Here is a 25,738-nt window from a genome sequence, read left to right as displayed (position 1 = left end):
TTCTGCTGATGAGAGGTTTGGTCACTGCAGAGTGTGCTTTCAGTCCGACTTCTCTTAAATGAGCCAAGACAGATCCTTACCCTGTTCAGCACTGAACTGGCGAGCAATTCCAGCTGCAGTGTTGAACCAATTTGCCATTGAGAGTCTCTGCATTATCCTGTCTTCTCGTGCATTTTTCTTACGTGGACGACAAGCCTTTTTGGGGGACTTGAATGAATGAGTGTCATTGTAAAGCTACAATATTCAATAAAATCACAGATTTGGAATGACCAGCTTCTCTTGCAGTGACTGAGGGTTTTGGCCCTTTAACTCCCTTTGGCCTTCATCTAGACAACTTCCTGTCGCAGGGTTTCAGTCACCTTAGAGCGCCCCGCCATCTTGCAATCTCAGTAAAAATTAAAGGAATGCTGCCAGTTAAATAGGGATCGCCATATAATTAAGGAAATTAGCACCAGGTGCCAGATTAACACCAATAACTTGGAGGTACCTGTAAGTGTCCTATAATTTTGATCAGTTTTTATACTGTGCTTCAGAATATAATTAATTAATGAAATATTTTTTAAAAACCTGTCCTTCTACTCCTGTTCCTCCTAACTTCAAATAGAACTAAGCAGTGAAATTGAAGGTTGTTCCCTAATTTACAGCTCCACTGTAAATAATATAATGTGACACTAAGGACCTCATATATTCATGCAAGACAGCATAAACAGCTCTCGGCACACACACCAGAAAGTGAGCTAACCTCCCTTAGGAGTGAAATCTGATTGATATCAAGTCAAATGTGTTTTAAAATAGATGTCCAGATATGGCAGGAGAACAACGATACATCCAGTCATGAAACAAGAATGGATAAGGTATGTAAAAAAAAAATAATGCAAGGTCAGGAATTTGTAGTTTTCTCTCTGTGGCCTCCACAGATGAGTGACTGAGCCCTTTAAAGGACCCGACCGACCCGGTTTCCTGCCACACACACAAACACAGCCATGTTTGGAATGAAAAGGGACCTCTGGGGTCCGGCAGAATGGAGTGGTAATCCCCATTCTCCTTCATGCTTGATGCCGAAGAAGGGAAGAGAGGAAAGAAAAGCACAACTAGAGCCACGGGAGAACTTCAGCGAGCACACACACACACGCACACACACACACACACACACACACACACGCACACACACACACACGCACACACACAACCATGTTTGGAATGAGAAGGGACCCCTGGTGTCCGGCAGAATGGAGCGGTAATCCCCATTCTCCTTCATGCTTGTTGCCGAAGAAGGGAAGAAAGGAAAGAAAAGCACAACTAGAGCCGTGGGAGAACTTCAGGCAAATGATAAGATGTATACAATCATGAGAACAGCCTCCCCTGTTGCGTAAATAAAGTCAATGACTTCATTTTCAATGCTTTATGAGCCACTGTACATGTATAAGTGAGATGAGGGAGGAGGAAACTTCCAGAACAGGGGAGTATCACTTCAAAAGAATGATAAATCTGTGAGGCGACCTGATTAATTCCCCTGCAGCACTGAGAGTTCTTTTGTTTAAGGAACACATAAATATTCTTTACTGCAACTTCAGAATGCTTCTGTAAATCTAAACCTAAATGACAGGCACTTTAGTTTGAGGGGAAAAAAAGCCAAGAAAATGCCCACAGAAGCACTTAATGCAGAAAACAGGATTTTTGAATAAACACCACAATATAGTTAAATATATTTAGCTTTATAAAATAAATCTATATATGCATATTAAAATACATACAAACAAATATTAGAAATAATTTTGTATTATATTTCTTTACAAAAGCATTCATACAGTCATCATCAATATAATATGTTTAAAATATAATTGCATCTAATTTATAAAAACGTGTGTGTGTGTCTGTGTGTATATATATATATATATATATATATATATAATTTTTTAATATATATATTCTCTTGTGATGGCAGCCACATATTTGCTGTGACAGTATCTGACAGCACAGGATGTAAATAGTCTTTTGTATGAATGCGGTAATGCTATTCTGGAAAAGCAATTTCCATCTTTTCTTTTCCTTTTTTTCCAGAGCTTTTCTCAATTTTTCTTTCTCTATCTGTCTTTCAGCACGCTTTCATTTTATTGCAGCCAATCCATGCCTGATCTTCCAGGCAAAGGCCCTCGCTGCGTTCTCGGCCAAGAGAAGACTCTTGTTGAAAGCATCCAAGAGGTCTGCTGAATCCTGACATTTGGGATGAGATGGCAAAATGTCACAGTCATTAGAGAGAAAAATAAGTTCAGCCAAACAGCCCCGGGTAATTTTCTTTCTTGCCAAATGGCTTTGTAATGTATTATTGTTGGAAGTCTCGCAATAAATGTATTTTATGAGCATTACTGCTCCAAACAACACCTTCAGCTAACCTTTAATCAATGACTGATGAGTCTTTCAGATAATTACTTGCAAAGATCTCAAATATCCATTTGTATTTATGTAACCTCTACAACATACATTGTAAACCTTTCTAAACAGATTGCTTCAAATTTAAGGGCTGTATGTTTTTGATTCTTTAAGAGTCATTTAATGGGAATCAGAGCACACAGGCCACACAGCACTTTGCTTTGATTTACTAAAAATAACCAGCTCATAAGAGTCATTCGATTCATTAAACTGTATGATTTTGATTTGCTATAACTGGTTCATAAGACTCATTTATTCAGGAATCAGACTACACTGGTCACACTTTATTTTTGTTTTAAACTACTAAAAAAACTGGTTTGTTTTCATTGGTTGCATTATATGTCTTTGGTTCTCTAAAAATAATCACCTCATAAAAGTAATTCCTTCTGGAATCGGACTACACCAGTTGTGCTTTTCGTTTTGATTCACCGAAAACAACAAAAGAGTCATTAGTTTTGAAAACACACTAGAGTGGTTGCAAACTGTATGTTTTGTTTGATTTGCTAAAGAAATAATAGGCCTGGGCGATAAAACGGTATCGATATTTATCGACGGTATACACCTTCTTCGATAACGATATAAAAAAATGTTTGATATAGTGCACGATATAGACCCGTGCTATGAGTGACGCAGACAGCACACACAAACATGAACACATGCTGAATTGAGTGCTGTGCCTGCGATGAGGAGATTGTGAATAAAAAATGAATATTAGTCTAATTTAAAATAAACATTTGCATGACTATAAAACGGTATCGGTATTTATCGACAGGTACACCTTCATCGATAACGATAGTAAAGATGTTCGATATAGCGCACGATATAGGCACGTGCTATGAGTGACAAGCAGACAGCACACACGAACACATGCTGAGTGCTGTGCCTGTGATGAGGAGATTGTGAATAAAAAATGAATATTAGTCTAATTTAAAATAAACATTTGCATTTGAATGTTAGGAGTGCGAGGGAGCATCATCAGTGGTGCACGAGATGCGGTGATAATGATGTAAGTGATGTTGTTGCATTTTAATGTTTTGCTAGTCTAGCCCACGAGATGCGGCGCTGCTGTTATGCATTCAAATTATTAGAGAAATATAGAAGCTCAATGCGGAGAAGATCTTGATTAGGCAAAAACCGAAACCAAGCCATTCACACAGATGCATATTCAGCGCATTTTTAGACAGACAAATATGACTGCTGCACTCGCGTCTCACACAAGAGATGTAGCCATGCAAAGTTAAAACAGTTTAAACTTTTAGAAAACATGTTGCGAACTTGTGGAGGTTTATTCCTTTTCACTGCGTCTCTTATGTTTTTAAATGCAATCTGCGTGATGGGCGATTCAGCTCTTTGTATTAAGCAATGCATAAATACATGATGCTGTTTTGTTCATAATTGTTTATGCAATTTACGAAATTATATTTGATTTATATGCGTTAATTTAGCTGTAATGCACGTTTTTTTATAGACAGTTATTTCCCTGCGTTGACATCATATGCTGCATTATTTTGCTCATTGCGTCCTCCTATGGCCTCGGGAAACAAGCGAAACGTTTCCTTAAGACCTATTTAATCTGCATATAAAACATTAGAAATTAGATTAGATTAATTTTTATTGTGTGTTTGACTGTTAAAACAAACAAAAAAAATTGTTGTTTGTCTCAAATTGGGTTGATTTGAAAATAGTGGTTACATTTAAACCAAATTTTTTTTTCTCTATTGCTCGTTGTTTTAAAAAAGGTTATAAAAAATGTCAATAATGAAATATGAAACATATCTTTATATATACATTTGGTCAAAAATTAGACTACACTGGTTATGCTGTATGTTTTTCATTCACTAAAATTAACTGGAACATGAGAGCCACTTACTTGGAAATCTGACAACATTGTTTGTTATATGCTTTGATTCACTAAAAATATCTGCATCAAAAGAATCATAAGTTTGGAAATCAAACAGTGGTGGCAAAATTGCTTTTACCATATCAGTTGCAATGTACTGTATAATTCACTAAAAAGAATCACTTCATAAAAGTCATTTCTCCAGGTGTGTGGTTTGTTTTTATGCATAAGAATCATTTAGTTCAGGAATACTACACCAACCATGCTGTAAAGAGCTGGACCACACAGGACCGGATTTGAACAGCTATTCCCTCAATAAATGAGTCTCCTATGGCTCTTCACTCCTAAAATGGATGGTTTATTTATTGTTTGAATGCGTCTAGTCAGCCAAGGATCAAGAGTCTATTTCCAGAGAAGGTTTGGTGAACTGGCGCTCTCTGAATAGACTTATATTTATGCATTCACTTCCTGAGTTTTTTTCATCTTTGTAAGCCTTTCCGAAAACTCCATAAACAATGGGAACAACGTTTCAGTCTACAATGTTTGTTTTACTGGCAAGACCATAAAGAGTATCCACTAATATAGTCAGACCCAAAAGAAGTCACATGAAAGCATAATTGATTGGATGTTTTGGTATGAGGACTTAGGAAAAATTAACATGCAAATTCAATTAGAAGTCTGCTAAACCATGAATGGCTTCCTATCAGTCTTTTTGTCTAAAATCTGACTCGAAAAATGCAGAGCTTTTCGAGTCAGGCATCACCTATCCAGATTCCAGACTCACAGGAATGTAAAGTCCATACCGGAGCGCGACTGGAATGTAACAAGAGCGTTTTTGGCTGTATCCAATCGGACCAGAATGCCTCCTCAATTACCTGGTTAATAAAGAAAATGATGACTCGTGAAGGAACGGGACCTCAGGCATGATCAGACTTCTTGTGCCTATCCATCACAAAGGAATGTTCCGGAATTAGAACACGGAACATTCCGGGGGCCAGGGGGCCACCTGTTCGGAATGCAACCGCTTTAATGAGGTTAGTACGAACGCTACTGTTTGGAATAGAGCAAATCTCGGAGCTCCATGTAAACTTTACCATCTATGCAGGGCAACATCTGAATAAACTGCCTAGCAGCCACTACCACAGTCTTATCAAAGTCAAACAGCTCTCATAACATCAGACTTCAGATGCCAAGCTCAATACGATGATTCAACATACAAATGGGAAGATGACTGGATTTAGGGTGGTGTCGTTATGTAGGTAAACACCTGAGGTGAAATTCAAAGGTTTGTAAATACAAAGAAATGAGAACAAGAAAAAAGAAAATCTGTATATACTTCCAAAATAAAATGATAACATTATATTATACATTTAATTATCAGCTCATAAATATATTTTAAATGTAATTAAAATAAAACCAATATCTTAAAAATTGTAATACATAACATATCTTTTAAATATATTTACATATTGGTACAGTGGAATGCTAACAGGTTAAATCACAAATTACTCCTTATCTCCGGTTTAGCTTTATGAATGAAAACACCACATCAATGACTGAAGTAGTCCTTAAGTTTTGAGCTAAACTTACTATAACGCAAAAAAAACTGGTCCACAGGGTCTCAGGCCTGAGAGTGGCATTGCAACCAATTTCAGGTTTTACAGGAAAGTTCCAATCACTAAGAAAAACCCATTAAGGGTCTCAGAATAGTGGCTGAACGGTTGAGTATAAGAGACATGCTCTCAAATGGGATTGCTGCGCTGCTCGCCCTCGGTACAATATCGTCCACTTTCCCCGCAGACAACCTGACGGGAATGATGGACAGATGAAATTGACCTGTGAGCTTAGGAACAGTGGCATCTCGTTTTCTACAGTTTAGATGCCTGCTGTGGCTTCCTGCGTTTCGGCAGTTTAGTGAGAGATGGGAAGCAAAAAAGATGGAAAGAAAAGAAACAGTAGGGGGGAAGGCAATCCGATGAGTGGGTGGAAGACAAAAGATTTTCATTCTTAGTTGTAAAACTGCATAAAATAAACCCGCCAAGGATTTTCTATCTCTCTAGTGACAAGAATAATGAGCTGAGTTTTTATTTTCTAGTTGAAAGGCTTTTTTCTAGTTTGGGAGAATGTATAATATCAGATTTGTTCTGCATTCTGGCCAACATATTACAAGAATAGTTCATCCAAAAAATGACAATTCATCACTTACTCACCCTTAATGTCTTTTTGTATGACTTACTTTCTTTTGTGGAACACAAAAGGAGATATTTTTTCTTCATAATAAAAGTAAATGGTGACCATGGCAGTCGAGCAAGATTTTTAAGGCAAGAACAGAAAAGGTGTGTTTTTAAAAATCAGATTCAAAATCTGAATACATCTGAATTAAATTAAAGAAAAACGCAAAATAGCATTTTCAACAGTAATCTCAGACTTTCAGATTGTATTTTCTACAGAAAGTTTGGTAACAGTTTACAGTAAGGTTCAATACATTAGTAAGCATGAATTAACAATTAACAATATTTAAAAATATTTATTATTCTTAGTTAATGTTGATTTAATCATTCACTAATGCATTTTTAAAAGTTGTATCGGTTAAACATTAGTTAACGGACCTGGGCTAACATAACCTAACAATGAAAAGTTATAATTTGATTAACTAACAGTAACAAAGATTAATAAATACTGTAACAAAAGAACTGCATTCAAAATTTACTAACAATGAGCATTAACGTTATATCTAATGGGAAGTTATTGTAAAGTGTCATCGAAATTTCTATGACTTTTAATTTTTTAAGGTCTGGGGGAAAAAAAAACGTTTTAAAAGTCCCTGATATCTTCATGATAACACAAACATAATATGCACTATATTTATACTGCAACTATTTCCATGTTTGCAACTGACTCCCTTACATTAACTTTCATTTCAATGATGGGATGATATCTCAAACGTTCAATTACCAAGCGATCCATCATGGCATCTATTATGCCATGAAAAACAAATCATAGCTGCTGGATTTATATTGGCCTCCCTTGGCATTACCTGGTTTCCCCCATCATCAGATAGATTAGACCTGCCAAGATCCACCGCTGGCACCACAAGACACCCAGATCAGACAGCCCTGACTAAGAGCCATGAGGTAAACGTGGCTTGCTGTCTGAAGGGGTAAGGGAATAAATTGACGGCAAATGTCTGCTGTCAGAACTGTGCAGAGGGAAAAAAAGTGAATGACCTCTGTCGACAAAACTAGCTTGATCTCAGTTGTGAGATGTTATTGATTAGGGAAGGTCTTGATAGCACAGTGATACATTTGAGCAATCATTCCAAATGATTTCGATTTGTTCATGATGTGGTGTAATTAGCAAAAGTCAAAGTCTTGAAATATGGTTCTGAAAAGGTTACTGTGATGAATGCTAATTGGACATGCTAACACATTTGAGCTATGAGATTAAGACAATGCATACTTGTACGACACATTAAAAGTATAGTGAGCAATTTAAGCAAGCATGCTAATATTTTGACATACATTTATATTAGCTAGATGCTAACACAGAAAAGATCTGAGCATTAGCATCTAGCTAAAAAAGCCAATCGCCTTCAAAAATCTAACTAACCCACAAACAAATTTCTAGCATGTTTTGAGTGTTAGCATCTAGCTAAAATAACTTTTAACATCTAGCTAATCCTTTATTTTTCATTATTTCTTAAAAGTTAATAAATACACATTTGAGCTAGAGGCTAATGCTCAAATCATGCTAGAAGCGTGTGTATATACATGTAAAAAAATCTAACACAGCTTCAGTGTTAATATTTAAACTTTCTATCATCAAGCTTTAATTTAATCTACCTTTAATATGAATTATTTCTTAACGTTGAAGTTCATACATAAGTCACAAGCTCTTTTTTTGTTGTTGTGCAAGGAATTGTGAGCAATTTCACCTGAAAAAAGCACCCAAAGATGTACACTTTAACATTTTACTTGAAATACCATACCACGTGGGCTCTATACTATCATTTAGAATCCACACATTCTAGTCTTGCATACTATTTATAAAAGATAGTATGCAAATTAGAATGCAAGTAGGTGAGAGAAAGTGAGAAGTCTCAGCTTTCCCTTTGAAACTCTAAACGATATTGCTGAATACAGTAGCAGCCACATAAAGCATCGATACAATACTTTCACTTAAAATAATGACTGTAGAATGAGTCAAAGTGTTGCGGTTATGGTCAAAGAACCACAGAAAAATAATACAATTTTAACTATGCTACCAGAGGGCAGGGAGAGGTGAAGGTCATGTTTCACACTGATTTCTAAAGGAGCATGCTAAATATTTCCCACCACGCCATGGTTATTCGAGAAAAATGTCAGGGCTCAGACAGTCCTCAGGCAAAAGCTGTTGGAAATCTTTTAAATGCATTATTGAACCCTTAGGGGCAGAGACGGGCAGTTTAAACCAGGCAGAGAGACAAAACTGTCAGCAAATTGAGATAAAATACACCTAATCAATTTTAGAAATATCTAGAGATTACAGAGCTCTCCAGTAATTTTAGTACAAACAAATATAAATAAGCTGTATTACAACAAAACGCTTTGGCTATGTGACTATAGTGACATTTATAAAAAAGAAGCCACATCAAACCCAAAAAAAGTGGCTCACTGTTAGCTGGCGATAACCCACTGCAAATATTTAAACCAATCACATTGAAATGGCTCAGTTTAGATCGTTTTCTTTACTAGCCTGATGGTCTTGGAGTGCCCCCATGCTGTTTGGTTTTATTTTAGGAGTGTTTAGATATGGCTGAGTCAGCTGCCAAGCTCTTTCAGTCTTTGGAAGCTTCCAGAATGCCTAGCCAACCACCTAGAACACAAGCTTTGAAAATGCACCACTTGCTGAGTAAAGTGACGTGACATGTGGCCAAGTATGGTTACCCATACTAGGAATTAGTGCTCTGCGTTTAACCCATCCTAAGTGCACACACACAGCAGTGAACACACACACCGTGAACACACACCCGGAGCAGTGGGCAGCCATTTATGCTGCGGCGCCCGGGGAGCAGTTGGGGGTTCGGTGCCTTGCTCAAGGGCACCTCAGTCGTGGTATTGAAGGTGGGAGAGAGCGCTGTACATTCACTCCCCCCACCTACAATCCCTGCCGGTACGAGACTCGAACCCGCAACCTTTTTGGGTTACGAGTCCGACTCTCTAACCATTAGGCCACGACTTCCCCACCTAAAGGTGGCAAACTGCCATTTGACTTGATAAAACTTGCCTTAATAGGAAAAGTCATATATTTATGGATTTAGGAAGCACATTTGCGTGTGTGGAATGCTAACTGTAAATGAGGATACTGAGGCAGCATACAGAATTGTTAAATCACAATACAGACGGGTATTAGCTTGAAAGACCCCTAAATTGCTACGCTAAGCTTAATAGCTGGCCTGTCAGACTTAACGCTGAGCAAAATTTCTTCCATCTCATTGTCTGCACAACTCAAAATGTCACCAAGGCTCAGAAGTATTGGCCGTAATTACCAAACTCAAAAAGAAAAAATAGCTAAATAATAGCAAGAGTGAGGCAAGGAAAGGCCGTGTGCCCATCAGGGACTACAGGCTGCAATTTCAAAATCGATTTACTCCCACAGAAGACAACTGACTATCCTATGACGTCAGGCCTTGGGAATAATAGCCTCATCTCTACTTGATGAATGTGTCAGCACTTGAAGCACGACGGGGAAATAATAATGGAGCTCCCTCTTAGCAAGGAGAAATATACAGAAACACTGTGAAAGAGATGAGAACGATTGCTAAGGTGTTACGCCCTGTAACAGATGCTTACCACCCACTCAAGTCTTGAATAATTTAACTTTAACAAAAGCTCTGCCTGTTGTGGAAGGAAAGATAAAATGACGATTCCAGTCAGGGATATATCACTTTAACACTGAGGTCAGGGAATAGTCAAAATCCTCATTTTGCATTTGTATTGTTTATCCAAGATAAGATGCTAAAGCTAAAGTTTTGTGAAAGATAAGACTGGAATTACTACATCTTTCCTCTCTCTTGCTATCCAGCCTGAACAACAGGGATTGAAATTAACTTTTTCACTCAGGTGGCAGCAAGTCACTGTTAAGTGAGTCATTGCGGCTGAACCGAATAATTTAAACGGTTGATTTATTCAGAAACAAAACAACGTCATGTTTCTCAGAGACGCAAAACAGTGCTGTGGCTGTGTTTGGAATGTTTTTTTTGTTGGCGAAATAGCACAGAAATAGCGCAAAAACAGCCAATATGGTGTATAAAACGTAAGTCTCTTGATATTAACTTATTGTTTATTGAACTGTTGTATAAAATAAATATCACATTTGTAACATGCTGATTTTTTAAGAAAAAACGGCACTCTTCGTGTGATATTGATTAACTATATGAACTGATATAAATATATACATTTTCTGCCTCCTTATCTTGAATTATGTGATCATTCTTAATGCATATTAATAGACTGAATCATGCAGTGAAAGAACCACTCTAAATGCGCACGCGCACGAAAGCCTGTGTTGGTCTACTCTAACTTCATCACGTCGCGTATGCACGCCTCTGTAGGTGTGTTTTGTTTAGCTTTTGCAATATACTCGATAATGTCATGATGTCTCACGAGTTCAGTATTTGCGCTAAATCTGATAACACATATCCTTCTCCATGCACTGTCTCCTCAGATCTGCAAGCCCTGAGCTGACAGAAGTGGGGCGCTAACCTGTTTACTTATAAATGGGATATCGGCCAATGCTAGTAGAAAGTGTATGTAAGGTAGAAATAGCTACACTCTCAAAACTCTCTGCTTTGCTGTTCCGACAAGTTCAAGTGTTCATTCCCAATATTGTGTTTCTGTCAACAAAAGTGTGGTTGAGTCAAAGGAGTAGATCACCCAAAAATCAAATCAAGTGTAACTTTTTTTCTTTTCAATATAATAAAAGTGAAGGGCTGGGACCTTTCATATCATAAAAGAGTTCCATATACATTATATTTTGAGTCTTCTGAAGCAACACAACACCAATGTGTGAGGACCAGAGCTAAATTTAAGTTCATATTTAAGAAATTCATAAAGGTTTGGAACAACATGAGCAAAAGGGGTGAGTAAAAGATGACAGAATTTTCATTTTTAGATTAACTAATCCTTTAAAAGACACCAAAGAGTTTATATTGATGGACATTGTGTAGATTAAACAGAGGCATCTTAAACATTACCAGCCCTGGACATCCTGTGCCCAGTGATATAAAAAAAAAAAAAAACGAATACAAGCGCAATCTTTCTTTCAGTCAGAATTTGAATGAGCCAAGCAGGGTTCCGGCTGCTGTACTTGCAGGTTTCCACGGCTTTACAGATAAGAAAGGCAGCAGAGAGCAGCTAAGTGCACTCTCATCAGAATTAGCCCCAATCATTAATAAGAGAAAATGCAGATAAGCAGGACTGCATAAAAACGGGTTTAAATAAAACACTTTGCGGACAGATTTCTAATAGTTATCCATTTGGGACAAGGGCATTTACTGCATTCAAAAAGCAGACATAACCACAATAGTTTTCAAACTATGCAGTTCGGACAAACCAACACACACAGAAGCTTACCATCATCAGTTCCTTCTGAAAAGATTTTTTCTCCTTAGTATCCATGTTGAGGCAATCTTCCTTTAGTTTCTCCAGCACTGAGGCAACCCTCTCTGGTTCACTATCCAGCTCTGCTCTGCAAAAATATGTCAAAGGAAGATTCACATAGCCCAGAGCGTCAGCAAATGCTCGCCAGTTTCCCAGATTTTCCATAAGTATTGTCCTCACAGAGGCGTAAATGTAAGTGAGAAACTTGCAGGGCTTCAGGATTTGTTCCATCAGCATTGTGGTTGTAAGGTCTGGCCCACAGAAGTAAATAGGCTTAACCTTTCCCAAGACAAGCACATTTTTTACATGTACAAGCCCCATCTTTCCCTGATAGTATCCAATGTACCACTCTTTGGTCCATAGTTGTCCTTTGAGTTTGATCTTCTCCTCACTGAGTAAGGTGATAATATCGCCTTTTTTATATTCCAGCAAGTACTGATTCTTGGTCTGCCTGATAACTGTTTTGATCAGTTTGCCAAATTTCAAGTTGGTAATGCAACGCTCCTGAAACTGTGGGTATTTGGAGGTGATGGCCAGAGGAGACAAAATTATTTTATCAACTTCCTTTTTCTTTAGGAACCGCCTCTGGCCGTTGTTCCGTATCCCGGTTTTAGGCGGTGGCTGTGGTGTCTGAACACAAAATTGTGCAAGGATGCAATCCTGGTCATCTTTTACCTGGACACGTAATGTGAAGTCAGAAATCTCATCTGCATTCCGAGACGTAATCATGTAGATGAGTCGACTCACCTTGCCTAGTTTGACCTGAAACCCACGAACAACCCTAGCCTGATCATTTGACTTGACCTCATAATTTGACATGTTGGAGTACATGCCTATCTGCAAGTCCTGAGGTCTGCCAAGGACAAATTGGTGCTTCCCCCACAGTTGTAGGGCAACAGGAGGGGCAGACTTTGCTTGTTTCCCAACTTCGCTAACTAGAAGAGTCTTGGGGGCACAGTCATGGCCAAAAATGGCCACTACAGTCTTAAAAGATGGATGAATGTGTTTGGGCCCGTAGAGACCCAATGTAACTTTCTTCATCATATGATCCCAAACAGTTGAATTTAAGGAAACATGTTGGGTCTGGACAATAACTGCTACATACATGCAGGGCTCCAAGTTGTCCAACTGAACCTGAATTTTATCACCATAAATGTAAGCTTGTGGAACAGGAGAATAAGGACCCTCTTTGCAATCACTTCTTACACACAAAACTTCCGCCATTTGACTTTCTGTCCTAGTTGCAACGGATACCTTCATCTCTAAGGTAATGAATGACTTTATCTCCATGTTGCTAAGTTTGATTTCAACTACTGGACTGACAGTCGAGCATCTGTCATTGTTTAGCTCCAAAGGAGGATCTAGTAGAGCCTTCATAGAGATTTGCTGAGTGTCTCCCACTGCTACATGGCCTTCAGGAACATGAATACTGATATTTGTATCTGGGAGTTGGACTGCCCCTCCACAGCTGTCCAACTTGCAGACAATGTTGGTCTCTACTGGTTGTGTTTGACCCCAGCCTGGGTTTTGCCCAAGGGACTCAAGGTCATGGCAAGATCGTGCCAACTTTCGGTGGTTTAGCCATGCTGTCCTAAAGTCCTCTCTGTTCTGAAACTGCTCCGGTGAGGGAGCTTTAAGCCCTGTAAAAAAACCTGATAAAGGCAATGGAGGATTCGACTGAGATTGTAAGACAGATAACTCTGATAAACTGTAAGATCTCTTGCTTCGAAAAAAGGGATTGTCCTTGCGGAGCATCAGCAAGGCTTCAAAATCAGCGCTGGTGGATGTTCCATCAAAGACACTATTGCTGTAACCTTTTGTGTTGCTGGTGGTGGAGATGGGGGCTGAAGGCAAGTCAAAGAAAAGTAAATCCAGGCTGTTGCATTGGTTCGCCTTCTCATTGCTGTTCTGATCAAGAACGTCATCCATGGACCCATTTAGGAATGGATTGGTTGAGGAGAGCATGGAGAAGGGGTTATTGTTGTCATAAGGCAGGGAGGGCTTCAGTGACACTCCAGTCCACTCCCCCAGTAGGTCCATCTCTTTTGCTTCCTCCTCCGAGCAGTCCGCAAGATTGTCAATCATCCCACTGTCACTTAGAGATGAGTTCCTGTAGTTGATCGGCTGGACGTACATCGAAGGGATGTATCCCATTTCTCGGTTGTTGTGGGCATACCACCATTCCCCACCAGACGTATCCAGCACATAGAGATGATCCCCTTTGGAGAACTTTAGAGTGGTAAAACTGGATGGACAGTAATCCTTTATGGCAACCACTTCCCGTGCAGTTCCAAACGATGTTGAGGGGGCCAAACGCAAGGCACTTGGAGTAGGCACTATAGAGATGAACATATTAATAAGAATTACTGATTTGTAATAACATATTAATAAGAATTACTAATTTGTAATGCATATGGCATAACCAAATCAAATGCTTTCTTAGTTTATTTGCAGTACAATAAACTGACCTTTGACATCTATGAGACCCGCCTCAGTCACTCCCTCATCAAGGTCGATAAGAGTGCCCTCTGATTTACATCTAGGGAGAACATTGTTGTTGTTGGTTACTCTGATCCTGTGGGCGGCCATCTTGCATTGGTTACGCTATTTCACCATTGCTCCAAACCTAACAATCAAACACGGGCAGTTTTCCATTTTTTCTTGCTGGGAAAACAAAAAGGACAGGGACAATTTTGATTAGCTTTATGTGGCAAGACAAACGCTTGATGCAAATAGAATAATGAGACATGCTGCAATCAGATTATTGGATCATTAAGGCAAAACTCTTCAGAGAGATTGTAGCTAGAGATTAGTGTGGTGTAGCTAAAGGGACAAACTGGGTAAAGATGTAACTCAAAATGTGCTGCATGAGATTAAGAGATCCTTAAAATTGATTACTTTTAATCTATCTTGGAAGAGGTTTATGCATTGTTGTTTATATAGAAATTAAGTCAGAAAGTTCACTTTACTTTATCTCTCAGAAAACTTCTTAATGACATCTCACTGCTAATATAACTTAAAGCTAGCATTAAATCAAAATTTACCAAATTTACTTAATGCACATTCCTGGTCTTATTGTGCATTTTGCTCCAAACAACAACAAAAACATCATCAAAGTCTTTAATCAAAATGTAATGCCAAGCTGCAGACAACATTTCTTTTCAGCTAATGTCATTAATCCCTCTTTTTCATCTTGAATATTCTGTTTCACTTGGAAATATAAGGTAAACAGCATTTCAGTCAAATATACTATAATTTACTAAAGCACAAAAAGGTATTTACCGTAGTTTTAAAGATACATAAGGCTTTATGGATCAATGTTATTACACAGTGTGCTCATTTACTTTAGACTGAAAGTCACACTACCAGAAACAAGGTAATAAAGTCCCAGATGTGTCATTTACAAAATGAATAAATATAACGTATAAGGTAGCTCTCCCTGCTGGAAACAACAACAACAATGTAAAATTCTAATTTATAGACTTGATATCTGGATAAACTTTTATCACCGGTAGAGTGTTTGATTTGCTGGGTTCTAAAAGAAAGATATCAAAGCATATCAAAGGACACCTTGAACTAAAAATCACATTCATACGGTACAGCAGGGGTTCCATCAATTAAATAAACTAAAACACCCTCTGGGTGATTAACATGAATAAATACCATTTTGTGTCAGCACGGTTTCATAAAAAAAAAGCACAAATGTTTTGCAAACTCCTGTAGCGCTGTATACAATTATACATTTTTGCACCTTGTTGTGGATTAGAGGCGCAATTTTTTCTGTTATGATTCATGCTCTCTTAAGGTAAGCAACAGTTTGGCTTTTGGGGGGGGGGGGCTCAATTTCCATGCATGATTGCCTCAACTTCTGTTGCTTTACGTGACAGACATACAAAACAACACAGAGATGAAAAACAAGCTATAATTAGTTGGACTAAATAATCATGAATATCAAATAAGACTAAAGGGCCAAGTAAGAGTAGCTGATAATAATTTAATTTCTACACAACAATTGACCATAGGATGACATAAATGAGGTTTGAAAGGGTGTCTCTGCATTCATCTAAGTATAGCTTTTCTGTACAATGCAACGTTTTGTTGTGGAAAATCTTTTGAAGGCTCTGTGGAAGTTGAAAGATGAAGGCCTTTGGAAGGACCTTTCATGTCTGTTACTTAAAAGCTTAATGGACTCTTCAAAAGGAGGTACGCATCTTTTGCATGTATGTATTAAAAATCTTTCACACAAAAGATTTAATGGAAGGATTCATTCCCTTTTAAATGTCCATTTCTTTTTATCTACATTTAACAGATGCTGAAGTAGGTCAGCAAAACAAATGCATCATTCATTCATTCAATACCACTTTGCTTCGTTCCCTTCAGTCCAATCCTCAAAAATTCTCCCTCATGCTTTTATTTTATTCATAATTCAAGCCATCAGAAGCTGATGGAGAAAGTGCATTCCTGGAAAAAAAAATGAAATAGTAAAATTTATAGCACTGACCTCCCTTGACTCTATCAGAGTTGGAGAAGTGCTTCAAGGTCTACGGTTCTTCTAACACTTGCAGCACCCACAAATAAGGTCTAATTTTATACTCTACGACACCATCACTAGCACGGTTGGATGTGTCGAAGGTGGTATTAGGAGGCAGAGGAAGAGCAATTGATGGATTAAAAACCTAGAGGTCTGACAAGGATGTAATCATGGTTTCTGATAACAGCACCTGGGGCACTCCAAAGAATGAAGACTAGTGTCTCTTTCCCATAATCCCTCTGTATCCTCCATATCCTCTTTTCTTTAGTATCTTAGTATCTATGTCAACCTCACAGTCAGACTCAAATTGTAAGTGTTAACGTCAAACATGTTGAAGGATTGCTTCTTTGAAAGTAACAAGCCTCAGTAGTACTAAATCAGATGTGCTATTCAAGTAGCTAGCTATATACGTGCCAACTTTAGCTAACTTGCTTAGCAAGATTCAAATGGTTGAAACTAGAAAACTAGTCATATATGAAGTGTTTATGCAAATTTATGGTAAAGTACCCCTTGTGGCAATGCTGAGAATGCAATGCATTATGAATAGTGGTCTGAAAGTGCAAAATTTTTTGGGCAATATCCAGTCATTTAAATAGGAATTGCATGATATGGAGTGTCACGTGAGGGTGCAAATTTGCCCCGGCAGATTTATCTTATGTTTAAGTCCCACTCAAATTTCTCTCATAAACCAACAGAAAGATTTTTGGTTTGAAAGTGACTTAAAGTTACACCTGCAAAATTTCACCTTGACATATTTCACAATGTGGTAGCACAAAAATGTGTCTGTTTAGCAAGAAATATTAGCAATTATGCAACTTTTGGTTACAAAAACATAAAAAAAACACAAAAGACAAATGATTTCAGTTCCATTAACAGTTCTAAAACACTTTTTTTTCCCGCCAAGATGAACAAAATTGGGCAATGTAGTACTTTTGAGAAAGTATTCAGTGTTGTTTTGCATTACAATCACTGTTAATTTTTAATACACAAACGTTACAATTACACAGATTTTCAGTTATAAAAAGGCAACTTTTTTAACATAAAAAAAAAAAAAAAAATTCTGCCAACAAGAATGGAACGAAACAGAAAACAACACTCAATGCCTCCTCAAAATACTACAAGAATTGTTAATGGAACTGGAATCAGAACAGAACCTTGCAGTTCCCATGTAGTCACATGCCCGTAACTATACACAAGCATTAGCAATTATGAAGGCTTTTTTTTTCTTTTTCTTTTTTTTAGAAAAACAAAATATGTTGGTTCCATTACCAGTCCTAAAACATGCATTTTCCACCAACATGGATGGAATGGCATAATGCAATGCACAGCAACACTCAATACTTCCCCAAAATTACTACAAGAACTGTTAATGGACCTGGAATCGGAAACAAAACCCCGCTATTCCCACATAGCAACATCCCCATAATATTCAGCCAGAAAGATGTTTTTAACCATCTGTCGACAACATGAAACACTGGTAATCCACGACTCTCGGGTGTCCCATAAGACATGAGAACTCTTATCTCGGATGTGGCACGTAACTCACAGAAGATGAGTGTAAAGCACTTCAAGCTGGATGCCAGGGAATTTAGATGCTCTTAGATACATTGTTAGCTCTGCGGAAACCTCATGAGTTTAAATTCAAGCACTCCTCCTTAATCATCGTCCTTCAGACAGCTTCATACAGATAAAACACAGTGTTTGGCTGAATTGATTAATTCAAACAGAGCGGCATTACCACATCCATATAAAACCAATCCTTCCGTCCTGCGTTAAAACACCTGTCATTTCAAATGAATTATTAAAATTACATTTCCAAAACGTGGCATTGGGGCAATAGCTGAGATAACGTGGCACATTACGGCCTGTGGTAATAAAATTTTATTATTAGTTCCATTGATGATATGAAGTAGTTTTATATTACTTTGACAGGCTAATTGGGTGAAGGCGAGTGGGATTTCTGCCAGTGGCTCATCACATGGTAAATATGACCACCTCGTATATATGACCCTTCTGCAGAGGACAAAGCAATTTCTCCCTCCACTGCCCTGCAGTCCATACTTCACCACTGACTCTAAAACAAAAGGTTTACTCAGGTAAAGTGCAGAGGGCTGTGGGTGGAAGATAATATTTCAAAGAGCCCATAAGAGGTTAATTTCAGGAGTCGATTAAATGACCGACATCATTTATCATCTCTGCGTGAATAGGTCATTCAACCTGACAAGGTTCAACTACCGCAAATGAGTCTGACATTACAGGCCTCTTTTTCAAATATATCCAGATTCTTTCTGACTAAGGATGAGTCAAGTGAATGAACAAATGAACAACAACTAATAAATCAATTAGTAGAATTTTTTTCTAGACCGGTTTTTTTTTTAAATACACACACACACACCTTTATAAGAAAAATAAAAAAAGTGCCATATAAAATAAGCTTTACATTTATATAGTAGTTTAATGTAATGTTACATTTTGTATGCAATAATTTTATATATTTAGCATTTTTATATACATAACATACAATATATAAATATGTAATATATGTATAATATATAATATGTACTATTTTGTATGGGGTATTTTTTCATATATTAGGCATATATAAGCATTTTTATTTTTAGGGTCTTAAAGGTCACATATTTTACACCTTTCTGGAGTTTTATTTTAGGTTTTGATGTCCTTGCAGGCTGTGTGCATTTTACTGTGGACTGACTGTTTTGAAACTTATATGGTAGTTAAATAGCCCCTAGACTTCAGTTATCGTGAAAAAAGCCAGGCAATTTCAGTTTTGTCAATATGGGACCTTTAAGTGTCAATTTTTCGAAATTGAGATTTATACATCATCTGAAAGCTGAATAAATAATATTTCCACTGATGTATGGTTTGTTAGGATAGGACAATATTTGGCCGAGATACAACTATTTGAAAATCTGGAATCTGAGGGTACAAAAAAAAATCAAAATATTGAGAAAATCGCCTTTAAAGTTGTCCAAATTAAGTTCTTATCAATGCATATAATTAATCAAAAATGAAGTTTTTATATATTTATGGTAGGAAATTTGCAAAATATCTTCATGGAACATGATCTTTACTTAATATCCTAATGATTTTTGGCATAAAAGAAAAATTGATCATTTTGACCCATACAATGTATTTTTGGCTATTGCTACAAATATACCCCAGCGACTTAAGACTGGTTTTGTGGTCCAGGGTCACATTTAACATACATATATTTAAATATATATTACATTCATTTAAAATGTTTTAGACATATCAAAATGTTATACATGGTTTAGAAATATATTACAATATACTACAATTTGTACTAAGTTAAATTAAAAACTTAATAAATCAAAAATTGCTTTTTACACATATAGCATGGATTAAAATAATGAAAAATATGTTCTAAAATTTATATTTTGAAAATATTAAAGGCTATATAAATAATAATAAAGATATACTATGTATATATGCAATTAGGAAATGTTGCAAGCCAAATTCAACCATGTGCCACATGTACAAGCACCTTATAGTTGTCTCACTGTGCCGAAGCATGTGCACTAATTTTATTTCTGGTGCACAGCAAGTCAAAGGAGGGCACATCATATTGTTGTTTCAATTACACTCAGAATTCCATTTGCATGAATACACACAAAGAAACAATTCAAGGCCAGTGAATTGTGTTCCCAAATGTACCTCTCCAAATGCAGAGGAACATAATGCCAGATTTCATCTCTGGTGGGAGGTCTGGATTAGCCGAGCTTTAAACAAAGTCCTCTGCAAATGAACAGTGTTGTTTTGCGTAAGGTCGGGCATTTCTCTCAAGAAATGCTCTACTTAACAATGAAGACTTGCTCGCACCCGTCCATCTTCACAAACACCGCCAAACACTCCAAGAGACATATAAAGCCCAGCACGCTCAACATAATCCAGTGAAGATTTACCTCAGCAGTCACGCCGACTGACATCAAGACTTTCAGGGGCGTTTAGGGGGATTACAAGGACCGAATCTGTGCCGAGTCCCTATTAATTATGAAACACAATGCAACACTATTGTGCTTGTGAAAACTGATGACGATTGTGCTTTTTTAGCTTTGTTCCATTTCTCAGGGAGAAAGAACAGTCATAAGATGTAGACTGCAGCGCTGCAGAAGCCATGCTTCCGGCCACTAAAAGTCAGATTCAGGAGATCTGCTAATGCTTATTGTGTTGCAGTCAGTAAATCTGTCTACAATCATTTGTTCAAATTTTTGTTTCAATGTTAGGTCCAAAATATACTATGAATGAAAACTTTTCAAGCGAGGCAAGCTCAGTTTCATGCGTCAGAGTAATAGGCAAGAAGGGCTGCTCGGTTCATCAAAATAAAACGTTTTAATATCTATTTGGTAATTAACATGTGATAAACACCTTACTACAATTTTACTGAGAAGCACAAATTTGAGGTCTCCCTGTGGTTTTCCGGCAAAATAAATGTATGAAGGTTAAACGAAAAAAAAAAATAAATAAATAAAAAAAAAACCTTAAAAAAGTAAATAAATTAATCAATTAAGACAGCCTATAAGACAGAATAGTATTGAAATTTTACAGTTGTAATGTAAAAAAATATATATTAGTTTTATTAAATACAGTGAATTATTACAATAGTAAGTTTACTTTAACGAATAATAATAATAATAATCATTTAAAATTATTATTATTATTTTTATTATTTTTTTATAGCCATACTGATAATCACAACATTTCGGCCAAATTGGGCATCCCTACAAACACAGCAGACCTGGATTTGTATTTATTTATTTAATTACATTTTTTTTTCAATTGCAATGTTTAATCAGAAAATTCACAATTAGATTCTTCACATTGCATTCTCAGTGTTGCCACAAGGGGCGCTACATTTTACAGCAGAAAATCGCGTCGATCGCGTCAAAAAGCCAACGACAAGCGCTTATCCATTTGTTATTTTGTTTTTTAGACTTGCATTTGCAATTTGTTATTTTGTTTTCAGAATTGTGATTTGTTTAGCACTTCTCGGCCACCGTAGTATTGTCTTTATAGTCATGTTAACTTGACATATGTTGATATATAATCAATAGGCCTATATAATCTTTTGTCATGTCAGGCAACTGTTGAAAGAGAATATTGCGAAGAAAGATAGCTGAATTCACCATTTTATTTCAAGCTAACCGAATAAGCTTATACTAAAAGCTAAAGTATAACAGGCCAATTAAACTCTGACTCAACAGGACGTTTTAAATCTAATCGACAAGTATGTTGTTGGATGACTACAATGGAAAATTTGGTTGTAGAAAATTTTCACTCAGAATTTGCTAGTCGCAGTAATAAAGAAATTGCAAGTACCACATTGAATTAAACATGAAATATTGAAGCACTCGAAGTAAACAAACTCCAATAATCTTTGGTTTATTTACAACATTGGAAAATAACTTATTACACTGTAGTCGACCATCACGACCCATCCAGAATATATATACACTCAACAAAACCAAACACTGCCGATGTTTACGTTTGTGCACTTCGTAGAGTATTCGTATAGTTTCTGGCTATATTTATTCTTGTAATTGGACATGAGACTCCCTACAGGATGCGATTCCAGTGCTTCAGCAAGCACATAATCATTTATTTTCTGAGTTTTCACTAGTGTGTGCATGTGTTTGGGAGAGAGTGAAGTCCTTGGTGGGAGGAGAAAGCCTGCAGAGACTAACCAGAGCAAAACCATCGAGTCAAACCTAATTATTATAGTACACACACTTCTCTGGAGACCAGTGCTGACAGGGAGCCAGCATCCCAGCACATCCATCATTTAACATGTTCATGGTGCACTGGGATCATATTTTACATTACACACCAAATGTGGCCTGAAATTAAATGAAACCTGAAGCGCAGGATGTCTGTGTGTATTTTCTCACGTGTGTATATTTGGCTACTGGGGTGGTGCTGTCTTCGCTTCAGAGAGTCTGCGCTTCGTCTTGCATCACTCAACCATGGAGATATTTTTCACCATTTCATGATGCAACCACCATTTGTGATGTGTCTAATGCAGTGATAAAGTGCCAAATACTATTTTATTAAAACAAAGGTTCCTTTATAATTTTTTAAGATATAGCTTTAGAGTGTCTTTTGGTATGTCTATGAAATATGATTAGGTTGAGTACAATCTAAATGCTATTTTGACTGTTTAATTAATATATTATTGTAATATTTTATATTAATAAAAACATTACTAAATGATTTATATTTAATACAATTATTTTACAAAATAATTGACTAATAATTAGAGAATTATTTATATTTGTATTTCATATTTTATAGTAAACATTTACAAATTATACTGATACTGATATTTTATTAATAAAATTAGTATTAGTATTTAATATAAATAACTTGGGAAATAATTATATTAAATACAAATAATTTAGTAATATTTCTGATTGTTTATACTATTTTCATATTTGATATTAATATTTAAAATAGACATTGATATTTTATTTTAATAAAATTGATACTAAATTTGCATTTAGCACAATTTACATAAAATAACCATATTACATACATATAAATAAGTCATAAATAATACATTATTTATAATGAAAAATTTTATAATTACAATTTTTAATTTTAGATTGATATATTATTAATTTTTATCTTGAAATTATTTAACAATGTATTAATGAAATGACATTTTATTTGAATGAATGTCAATAAATTATTTACATGTAATATAATCATATTAAATAAATATAAATACTTCAGTTATTATTTATTTTATCATTTGTAATAATATATTTTATATTAATATTTATTATAAATATTATTAAATGATTTGTAATATAATTATTTACCACATAATAATAATACAATTAATAATAATAATAATTATGCAGATTCAGATTATCTGTGATAGTAAATGATCTTAACCAACAGCCACAATGACACACACGCAAAAAAGGATACAATTCTAAGATTCGTCAAAATCATGCAGCAACAGGAACTAGAAGTGGAAAAGGTAATGAATTGGCCATCTGCACTTCTAGATATCAGTGTCAGCCATTTAGAAATCCACACACTGGTTCACCACCACAAATTTAGACTGAAAATAAACACTGCAGGGTGTATCAGGGTGTCCCTGATGAGAAAGTCAAAAATAAATTGTGTTTATCAGTCCAGCATTAATGAAACTCAAGTTGACATTTCAATCTCTCAGTCATTTGGATAGAACCAAACGCCTGATTGGCTAAATTCCAGAACAGTGACAGCCAATCAGACTCCTCGTCTCAGATATCAGACAGCCTGCATCTCAAATGCATGTATTGTACGATGCCTCCGTATTTCGGTCGCAGAGTCTTTCTCAGATGGCTATACGTCCCTCCTGGCTAGAAAACAGATGGAAGTGCAAAGGATAATGACTAGATTTTCCGATTAAATGAAAATCATTCCGAAATCGTCTAAGTTGAGCACTAGGAGGAATGTCTTTATCTCTGACTTTCAGAGTTAGTTTGCTGTGACTTTATCTATGAAACACTTCATTATATGGTGCGTGCTTGTTCTGGTCAGACATTCATTCAACAGCAAAAGCTTTCATTAACTAAATGAACTATTATCAAAGCACAAAAATAACATTACATCTTTTTCTCCTTACAAAAGTGTGAAGGAACTAATGCATTTGATTACAACAGTCTTCGAAAACAGGTTTAAGGGCGAATCTCTCAAAACGTGGCCAGAAATTCATATTGACATTTTATTTTAATAATAAAGAATTATTTAATATAATTCAAATCAATTATTTAATAGTATTAACAAAATAATTACAATAAATAAAAGCATTTAGTTATATTTAGAATACACTATTAGGTTATTTATTTATATATTTTACATACATATTTAATAATATTACAAAATTATTTTAATAATTGTTTACCGTATAATAATAATAATAATAATAATACAGCAAAATTATATTTTTTATATTTAATATACTTTTTATATATTAGATAGTAATGCAGGGTGAATATAACTAACATATTAAATAATTATAATAAATATAAATTATATTTATATTAATATATATTAGAATATTTTATGTTAATATTTAATAATGCAATATTACCCAATTATTTGTTTATTATTATTTATCATTTATAACTATTTACCAGATAAAACAATTCAATGACTAAAAATAATTTAGCACATTTTTATATTCAATATACTTATTTTATAAAAATTGTAAAGCAGATGCAGATTATCTGTGTTATTAAATTAGAGTAACTAATAGCCACAAAAACACAATAAGAAAAGCATAAATTATTAGATTCAAAAGTACATAAGATCACATCTTTTTCTCTCTATGAAGTACTTCATGAAAACAGTTTTTAAAAAACAGGATTAAGTGCAAATTTCTCAAAACTTGTCCAGAACATCTCAACTGACCGAACACAAAACTACAAGAAATTATATTTTGCATACAAAAAAAAATGAAAAGTCCAGAATAAAACTGCCATTTGGGAAGGGTCAGCCATTCGCCTGGACAACGGCTCTGTTTACAGCAACAGGAAGTGGCCAAACTATGACAGGAAGTGCTCTGGAGAGACTGCGAGAGTAAAGAAACAGAGAAACAGCAAGAGAGGAAAAGAGAAAAAGAAAGAGAGGAAATGCTTTGCTGATGAGTAGCTCGCGTCCCTCCTCCTCCTGCTGTTCGGTGTATCTCAAGCCCACTAGCTGCAAATCAGCTGCCACAGACTGGAATTGCATATCATTCCTCAGCTGATAGAACATAAACAGCACAAGAATCTCACTCATAACCCTGAGCTTCCTCTGGGCCAAATAGAGTAACAGGAAGCAGAAACGCTACAGAACGCAGACAAACTACAGATGGCAAGCACACGTCAGTCAGCTGAATCAGTGATTGAGGTGAATCTACGGTGAAGACGCTCCTATTTTACATGTAACAAACACATAACAACAGCAAATCTCACTAAAACACATGTCACATTTCAACTCAAGCAATTTAAATGTATATCACTTTTAATATAATAACTTTTCAAATAATATACATTTTTTACTAAAGAAAATTAGCTATTTTATTTTTGCACTATTTTCATGACAGTAGTGCATGTTTTCTAAAGTGCTAAAAACGTAATTAAATTAAATAATATAAAATAAAATATTAATTCTGTTTAAGTGCAGGTTGTCATGAGATTATTATAATTTTATATCATTATATACTGTACATTTTATATAAGTTTTAACTTTCACATTGTAAAAAAAAACAAAATAATAATA

At 35.9% G+C, this 25,738-nt stretch overlaps 1 protein-coding gene across 1 annotated transcript in view; it reads right to left on the bottom strand.

The window, feature by feature from the left end:
- The window catches only part of LOC107653607 (SH3 domain-binding protein 4-A-like), a 34,670-nt gene that overhangs the window by 2,893 nt on the left and 6,039 nt on the right, over positions 1-25,738 (bottom strand). The window contains exons 2-3 of the mRNA XM_016440355.1: positions 14,379-14,574; positions 11,884-14,246 (exon numbers count right to left, since the gene is read on the bottom strand). Of these exons, the coding sequence (XP_016295841.1) occupies positions 11,884-14,246; positions 14,379-14,499 (2,484 nt within the window). The 5' untranslated portion in view covers positions 14,500-14,574. The remainder of the gene's footprint in view (positions 1-11,883; positions 14,247-14,378; positions 14,575-25,738) is intronic.

Source organism: Sinocyclocheilus anshuiensis, unplaced genomic scaffold (assembly GCF_001515605.1).
Source record: "Sinocyclocheilus anshuiensis isolate Anshui unplaced genomic scaffold, SAMN03320099.WGS_v1.1 scaffold1079, whole genome shotgun sequence".
NCBI classification, from domain to species: Eukaryota; Metazoa; Chordata; class Actinopteri; order Cypriniformes; family Cyprinidae; genus Sinocyclocheilus; species Sinocyclocheilus anshuiensis.
The sequence above is the reverse complement of the archived record's forward strand: the minus strand, read 5'-3'. Positions and strand labels throughout refer to the sequence as shown.